This window comes from Hipposideros armiger, unplaced genomic scaffold (genome assembly GCF_001890085.2).
Source record: "Hipposideros armiger isolate ML-2016 unplaced genomic scaffold, ASM189008v1 scaffold_114, whole genome shotgun sequence".
Taxonomy (NCBI): Eukaryota; Metazoa; Chordata; class Mammalia; order Chiroptera; family Hipposideridae; genus Hipposideros; species Hipposideros armiger.
In genome coordinates, this window is record NW_017731464.1 from 3469532 (window position 1) to 3478720 (window position 9189).

The window sequence follows — 9189 nt, forward strand, 5'->3', positions numbered from 1 at the left end:
ACACACACACACACACACACACATCTATAGAAAAATACCACTAGTTTGGAAAAAAAACAGTCTGAATTCATGAAAATCAAAAGGATAAATTGCTTTAAAAATCCTTGAGAAACAAGTTGGCACCGTGTTTATCCTCGTAGAAATCAAATCATACTCCCAAACCACAGTGAGTCGCGGCTCCTTCAGGGGACACTGGAGGATCACCCAGTCTGGTGAAATTCTTTCTGTGATTGCAGATCTCATCGGCATGAAACAGTACCTCCTCTGACAAAATGCCTGCAAACAGGCTTGGCATGATAGACTATTTTAAATAATAACAGGAAATTTTTATGTGGTAACAATGCATCAATGTTAGTAAATACTTGTTTTAATTTGCTCTTCTAAATGGTCTAAATCCTCTCCTTATGTACATCTTTACTTGATTCATTTACTGAGAAAAACTTTTTTTCAAAATAGTGAAGAAACTGCTGCCTAATTCCATTGGCTTATTGACAGACCTAATTTATTGGGTCATCGGGAAAATCATGACGTATTTTTCTATGTTTTTCAATGCAAAAATGAATCATAACTTTTCTGACGACCCAAAACTTCTTTTAAGAAAAAGATTTTTGTTAAAATATAACTAACATACAATACTATGTGACTTTCAGGGGTACACCATAGTTGTTCAACATTTATATACCTAAAGAAGTGATCACCATGATAAGTCTAGAAACCATCTCGTACCATATAATCCTAAAACAATATCATTGACCATATTCCCAATGCTGTGCATTACATCCCCATGACTTATTTGCTTTATACCTAGAAATTTGAACCTCTATTCCCCTTCACCTTTCCTCCCTTTTTAATTTTTCAATTACAGTTGACATTCAATATTATTTGATATTAATTTAAGGTGTACAGCAGAGTGTTTTGTTTTCCCTTGTTATACTGCAGGCAACATCTTCAAAGCCTGTTCCTATGCTTATCATGGACTCAAAAGGAAGCATACCTTTTAACCAGGGAAAAACTGCCTGCTTATAATCTATGAGACATAAACAGTAAATCTTTAAGGGGACAGGCCATTAGACTTTTCCGTGGCAAGAAAGAGAATGTCAATAGACCACTGAACAGCTGTTATTCTTTGACAGACTACCATGACCCTCAAGCCCCTTATATATTTTACTTTTAATTACAACAACCATGAAAGGCAGACTCTGAGACAGGCTCAAGTTAACTGGTGCAAGGTCACCCTGAAAGGTCGAGGGGCTAGGATTTGAAATTAGGATCCTCAAATTAGTGTTCTATATTTTTAATTCTTCCATTATGTTCCAATTATAGAGCAGCTGTTCTTGTTGTGGTACCTCAGGGCTGAGTTTGTTGCATTTTTATTTTTATTAAAAAAGAATATCTCTGAACAGCTACTTGACATGGGTCCACTGAAATTTACTCAATCTTCTTGCTGTTTGTAGCCAGGCTGTTTTTTATATAAATTAGGGAGAAAATAGAAGATTTTTCCATTGATTTAGTGTGATTTTAGACCCTATGTCTAACTTTAGACCTCTTTCCATTCTTTGGAGATGGTGGTTCTCCAACTTGGAAACCAATACAAATCAAATCCTGATCACAGTTAATAGTGGGGAGCATCAGCTGGGTGTCACTGTTACTTACTGGGTGATCAAGGGTATGAAGTATACATCCTAGGAGAGTAGTTGCCAACCTGAGACACCGCCCCAAATTAGGAGGTACCAGAAATTGATACAAAGTGACAGCAAAAGAAAGACTCATAGACCCTGGGAGGGACCATGCACCAAGTATGCTCATGGACATATCAAGTTTTAGCTCAGGTTGGTTTCTCTTCAGAGGAGGGACTCTTCCCACTTTTACACCTGTAGTTACCATTTTTCAAATTGCCACTTGAGTTTTATCTCCTGCATGGAGCCCTTGGGGATCTTCCTGGATTCATTCCTCCTTCCCCTTTCTGAAGTCCTATAGCGTTTGCACCTGGCTCACACAATCTTGTTCTTTATTATATGCTCTTTTATAATATATGCTTGCTGGACTCATTCCTCCAACTGGATTTTAAGCTCCTTAAGGACAGCGACTCATAAATGTAAATAGAACACTAGAGACACACTAGAACTTTGAGAAATCCTTGTCAAATGATTCCCTGATGTTTGTACACTTTGGGTGGGAAATCATGGAATTTTAAGATATTTATCGAAAAGAAGACAACTTATCATGAAAAGTTCTTTAAAGCACTGAAGTTGCTAGCTGTGTTTTCAAAAGGACAAACTTCTTTTCGATATTTTCCTTAAAATAGCACCATATTAGTGATTTTCTTGGCTACTGCTAGAGCTTGGGGAAGAACAGGGAGGCCCGTTAAGACGACGGGGATTGGATATATTTAAATATGCTGGTAAGAGAGGACTTTGGCTGTTTGACCATTCTCTATAGCCATGGAGCTCAGCAAAGTTTACCATTTGTATAGGAATCTTTTAGTTCTTGGATGGAAAAATCTCTTTCCTGTAAAACTTCATGGAATTTCTGCTCCTGGCAGGAACAACAGTTATTCGTTGTGGATCTTGAAAACTTGTGACACGGTTGTCCAAATGGGCACCAAATAAAGCAAGAAAAGAAAAGGCTCAACTACATATTTTAAACTTATTTTTGGTTCCAGGTGATGAACTGGGCAGGGTGCAACTGGCACTGACAAGCCTAACCCTTTACTCAGACACAAGGGATCATTTTTGATCTGAAAACCTTGTTGTCCAAATCAGCTGCCCAAGGAACAAATGCAAGTCCAAGACGTTACTGCATATTCTGGATGACCACACATCCCACCTGCATCTCTATTTTGCCCAGCAATGGCTTCAGTCTTTTTAATCTGAGTTTCTGTGTAGGGCCCTGTTGAGAATTGGAGTTTTATTTTTGACAATAGGCCTTCTCTGGATGATTTTGGTCATCCTTTCTGTCCCCTTTGATTACCAGGGTGACAAACATGCATTCCTAAGGATACATCTTATCTCAGAGGAGTTCTTTTGTTAGAATAACTCTCTGGGAAGAATCTCCAGTTAGTTCAATAATTTTGCCTAAGCTTCCACTATAATATCAGCTAACAATTTATTGAGTGCTTATTACCTGCCAGGCCTTCTGCCAAGCACTTTACATACATCATGTTATTTAATATTCAGAACACTGCTAAGAGATATAAAGTATTATTATTTGAACTTTACAGATTAGAAAATTGAGGCACAAAGGGGCTACATAACTTGGTCAAGGCCACACAACTAGTCAACAGCAAAACTGACCCCCCAGTTTTTCCCCTCAACCCCAAATCTTCTCCTCCTTCCATCTTCCTCCTGTCAGCGGAAGGCAACTCCATCCTTTCAGTTACTTAGGCCCAAACCCTTGTGGCCATTCTTGATTCCTCTCCTCTCAAGCCCTCCATCCAAAGCTTCAGAAATTCTATTAGCTTTGTATTCAAAATATATCTGATGCTGACCACTTCTCTCGTTTCCCTTGCTCTCTCCTAAGTCAACCCACCATCATCTTTGGCCTAAAAATTGCCAGAGCCCCCCTAACTAGTCACAATCCTTCCATCTTTGTTTTCTCACAGGCTGTTCCAGCCACGAGAAGGATGGTTCAAATACAAATCAGATGATGTCCCACCTCTGTGCAAAAGCCAAAGTTCTTATAAGACTTTCCCCTCCCCTCCCAATCCCTGTTACCTCACTGCCACTGTTCCTCTCATTCAGTCTCTTCCAGCGACTGACCATCAGGCTTCTCTGAACATACCACGTGTCTGGTCTTGGGGTCTAAGCACAGTGGTGTTCTGTCTCCAGTATCCTCACAGTCAATTTCAAAGTCTCTACTCAAATGTTACCTTTTCAATGTACCTCCATCTACATTGCACTCACTCAAGTATTACCAAATCCTCTTACTCTACTCTGTTTTTTAAATAGAATATGTATCTTTTATCATAGTGTGTAATTCATTTGTTATGTTTATTGTTTGCCTGCCCTCTCTCCCCTTCCCCTCCCTACTAGACAGAGATTTGTGTCAGTTGTGTTCTCTGATGTATCCCAAGCACCCAGTGCCCAGCACATTGTGTGTGATCAATATTTGTTGAATAAATGAATGAATGGACCTGGATCTCAAATCTTAAGGTGGTCATGACTTTGTTGTAGAAACATAGCATTCTCACGTGAAAAGGGGAATAATGCAGATGTTATGAGGTGGTGTTGATCAAGGGGTCAGTTGAACAGGAAACTTAGTGACATGCACTCAGATGAAGGACACATAAGGTATAAGTGAAGGCTAGAATGAGTTGGGAAGATATTGAGAGACTTTACTGGGAGTTCTTTTCTCATTGCTATGTTAGTAAGGACACTGTTTCTTTTTGGCTTAGAGACTTAAATTTGCAGTCCTGTTTCTGCCATACCACTCAGGTTTGGTTCTGAGATGTTTCCCCTTTTTATTTCCCTGCCCTTGCGGCCTCAAGGTCAGTGCTGTTTCTCTGGTATGGTCAGACAAAATGAGAAATGCAGGCCCACATTGTTGGATCCTTCAAAGCAGAGAGGAATCTGGAATGGAGCTGTTAGATTTTGGGTATTTTAATCATTTCCTGCAGGCTGGCAGAGTCCAAAAGGGTCAATTTCTAAAAGAACCAGGCAGGGTACATTTGAAGAAACTGCACTGCTTGTGAATACAGTTTTCATATTTGGTCTCCAGATTTGACGTTGCATTGATGGATGCTTGAGACATACACATCTCTCAGTGGTGACACTTCTCTGTGACTTCTCTTTTTGCTCAAGTAAAATTTTTCTATTGTCTGTACCCATTGCACTGGCTTACTCTGCTTACAAGAAAACTGGTTTGTTCCTAACCAGTTTGAACATCCTTAACCAGGATGAAAAGTGCATGGAAGGGATGGAGTAGGGAAAGTTGGTAGGGTGTGTTTTCCATCATGAGTCCTGGCTCCCCCTTACTTAGGAGATAACTCATTTTTAACTTGTTGGCTTCAGTGCTGCCTGCTCTCTCTTGTCCACCTATGATGGTGTTAAAGACACAAACCCCAATGACTTAGGGGTTCTAACAACATGTCCTCCAAAATCTGGCCAAGAAGTGACCATCGTCATCTGCCTAAGCTGAACACATTTGTCTCTAAGAATGAGTTAATGGAAAAAGTGCATTTGCCTATAGAATCTGAATATCCAGACAAAGGTTATTTTGGAAATGCTCGTGTCAGGGGCTGAGGTCTGTATACAAGCTAACCAAGCCCTGACTGCCCTCTGGAGGGCTGAGCTCTGAGATGCTGATGGTGGGAAGCAACCACACAGGCTGAAACATTCCCAACCATAGCCTTGGAACTGCCAACGCTAGGGCCCATTCCAGAGCCTGTGTTTCAATTGGTCTGGCATGAGGCTATGGCATCATATTTTTTAAAAGCTCTCCAGGTGATTTTATGTGTAGCCAGAAACAAAAACTACTTGATAGAATGATCAAGAGAAGGGGTATCTGAGGAGCTGGCAGGAAGGGTGCAGTCCCTACTCCTGCCTCCGAACCCCTATGGCATATGACCTCTTTCCCCCTCTTTCCCACTTCATCAGTTTTCCATTTTCTCCTGGATTATTTCCACCATCATCTAAATAAGTTTCAATTCTCCCATTCCAAGTAAAAGACTCTCTTTATACTCCAATCTTCCTTCAGTTACTACCCCATTTTTCTTGCTCCCCTTTAGAGAAAAACTCCCTCAGATGTGTTTTCTGTATATGCTGTCCAATTTCTTTCTGTGCATTTTCTCATAAACCCACTCCATCGAGGCATCCCCGCTCACTACTGCACAGACACTGGCCTGTCTTACCATCTGGCCATGACAATGTGTCCAGGTATCACCCTCAGTCACAGAAATGAGGAACCCGAACACAGGCATTCCTGATACACTCTGGGGTGCAGCACACCCCAGACCCGACTCATGATCGGCCTTGCAGTGCCGGGCTCAAAGCTCGGTGAACAGAATTCCGAACCAGAACACTTTCCAAGGAAATGAGAATGATAAGGAAGCTTTCGGTAAAAGGGAAGGTGGTGACTTACACAGTGTGTGGTGGTGATGATGACAGAGCTGGAGATGAAAGAGAGGCCATCGTTCATGCTGACCTGGAGTGCGGCTTTCCTGCAATGACAAGCAAACCAGAGACACTCAGCATGGTGTGCAAGGAACAAGGGGCTGAGAGCCAGACACAAAGGTGCCCTGTTGGCTCTGCTCTTAACTACCCTTGGGACTGTAGTCTGAGGGCTGGAGCTGTCTGTTTTGTAAATGTGGAGCATGGTCTGTAGGGCCCCTCCGTCTCTGATGCTCTAGGGAGATGTCAAGATTTGCTTGACTGGTGTATCAAGGCAGCGCATTCAGCCCTTCTTGTACTGCAGCAAATTGCACTGAATGGGCAAAGCCTGCTTCCATTTAACTTACTTGTCACATTGTAGTAGGACAACGTTTTCTTTAAAAACGGTCCACGTCAGTGGGGCTACACTGATCAAGCTATCAACTCAATGTTCTGTGGTCGTTATCTGGATTCTCAGTGATCCGATTCTGGCAGGGGCGGCTTTGTTACTATCCAGTAAACTAATCGAAGTGCAGCAATGGATGAAGTAACTTGCCTTTTGCCTCCTACCTTCTAATATGAGACTCACTGAAACACAAGCTTGCATTTTGCTTGCATTTTGCAGTCTGGGCACAGGCTGTGGAATCAGTAGAATTGCAGGCGGATGTTAGGCAACTAGAGTTGGAGGCTTTACAATTTGAACAAATGATTGAAAGCAGAATTCGGATGAATAAGTTTAGCATTTTTTCCTTAAAGCCACCCTTCTAACTTCAGCCTGCCATAGACATGTTTACAGAGAAGCTAGTTGTGTTCTGTCACAATCATTGCTTCTCTTTTTTTGCTCAGGGTGTTAATTTTCCTTTTAAATATTTTGGTCACATCACACTAGCACTTATTATAATTGCACCACCATGAGATTTCCCCCATGAATTAGTTCAGGGAACCTTGTGCAGTCTGGGTAGATACTGGTTACTCTGCAGATGCGTTGAGGACGGAGCGTTGAGCTTGGCCTTAGAGGTCTGAACCCAGGACCTTGAAACAGCTGTGGACTCACTTAGCCTTTCTGAGCTTCCCTACCTCTAAGGAGGAGCTAATCATCCAGCAGGCCAATTATGACAGGGCACGGTAATGTGTGTGAGAGTGAAATGTGATTGTGATTAAGCCAGACAAACCTTGGTTTGAGCCCCAAACTCTCCATTTACTGCTGTGTGACCTTGGGCAAGTTACTTAAATTCTCTCAGCCACAGATTCTACATCTGTAAAATTAGGATGTTGTGAGTATCTGGTTTGTTGGGAACTTGGGAGGAATAAGTGACACCCTTTATAAAGTATTTATCCTGGTGCCTGGCTCATTGTAAGCATTGACCCATCATCATTACCTGGAGAAGTCTAGAAAAAGGCTCCACTATGACAACAAAGAGAGACACTTCTTGCTTTTCCCTTTGTCCCCCTCTACCTCCTCTCTCTTCTGTGGCTGTGAGATTCACTGCGGGTGGAAACTTACATGCCAACTTCTTTTAAGATAGGCGCTGGGCACAGCAAATAAGTGTCTTCCACAGCAAAGGGCTTCTCATCTGTAAAAAGGAAGTCACTGGATTAAGAGGAGTAAAGCAACTTTACAATGTCAAATTCAGTGACTCCAAGAGACTATCGATCAAGTCCTGGGAGACACTAGAAAAGCAATAACTCTGAAATAGAAACTCGTCTTGAGCTATAAAAGTCACTCGAGTCGAGCTCTCCTGATTGAATATGAGTCCCTGACCCCATACACCCAGTTGAGTCCATTGGTGAGCAAACAGAGTCTGAGCTCTTACCATAGACCAGGCATAATTGAGGGGAAATAAGAAAATATTAAACTGGTTCTCAGGAAGCTTCAGGTCTAAATCTAGTTTGCTAGAGAAGTCATAGTCATGGAAAAAGTTTTCTGACAAACACATGAAGTGGCTAAGCCAAAATATTGTTTGGCTTCAGAGGACAAAGAGCTCCCTTGAGGTGGGTGACATGGTGAGGTCACAGGGAACACAACACTTCAGCTGTGCTTCAGGAGAGAGGTGGGGAAGAGGCATTCATGGTGGCAGGAATGACACGAGCAAAGACAGGGCAAGCCAAAGGTATGTGCCAGGGTAAGATGTTATGTAGGATTTGCAAAGATCAGTAGAGGAAGAAGTTTGGTCCAAGCTCTTTGAGTTAGACTCAGAGATTTGGATATAGATCTATCAGCTCTGGAAACAACTTGGGAGGTTTTTGGAGAAAAATTTAAATGAGTTTTGGATGAATTTTGGACGCTTTAGCAGATGTAGCTATGAAAGATGGATTAGAGTGAGGGGGACCCTGGAGGTGGGAAAGTTCTTGCTCGTATCCTGGGAGAAAGAGACTGGGAAAAGCTTAAGCAGATTTAATCAAGAATTCCTTAAGAATGTCATTGTGTTCCAGGTTCTGGGGCTAGAAGCAGTGCTGAAGAGTTACTATACTCATTATATATAATAGTAGTCATTCCTTCATACATATAGGGAGTATATGAATGTTATACTATATATACACTATATAGTACACACAAAAACACACACTATATTCCAATATTCACTGGGTACATATTCTGTACAAAAGACTGTGGTAGGACCTGTAGGTGACACAAAGATGAATAATTCATGTCTTTTAATCAAGCTGTGAATACAAATACTTACACCAGGAGAGAAAGAATACATATACAATTGAAGGACAATATCCTGCTATTGGCATTTGTTGTGAAACTGTTGTCTCTCATGATATTTGAATGTGGTTGACACTAAACACTTGCCCAAGTAGAGATTAGGAAGCCCCGTGCCCTCGTGCCTGAATTTGAGGAGCAGAGCTACCCGGGGTGGAGTTAGATATGGACATGTGAGTGCTGAGCTCTATGTTCCCATGGAAGGAGGAGGAAGAGGGTGGTCAATGACAGTCTCCCCTGATGTCTAGGGAAATTTTCAAGTGATAAAATGTTAGGGAGGTTATTCTACATCATTCACTCATTCAGTCATTCAACAAATATTTATTGAAGGTCTATGCTGTGCTAGAGACACAGGCTCTGAGAAGGGAAACACAGCCTCTGTTTTTATGGATTTTT

At 41.6% G+C, this 9189-nt stretch overlaps 1 protein-coding gene across 1 annotated transcript in view; it reads right to left on the minus strand.

Moving 5' to 3' along the window:
- ANTXR1 (ANTXR cell adhesion molecule 1) overlaps window positions 1–9189 on the minus strand; it is a 124964-nt gene that overhangs the window by 3643 nt on the left and 112132 nt on the right. Inside the window, exons 11-12 of the mRNA XM_019647689.1 lie at window positions 7591–7660; window positions 6079–6157 (exon numbers count right to left, since the gene is read on the minus strand). Of these exons, the coding sequence (XP_019503234.1) occupies window positions 6079–6157; window positions 7591–7660 (149 nt within the window). The remainder of the gene's footprint in view (window positions 1–6078; window positions 6158–7590; window positions 7661–9189) is intronic.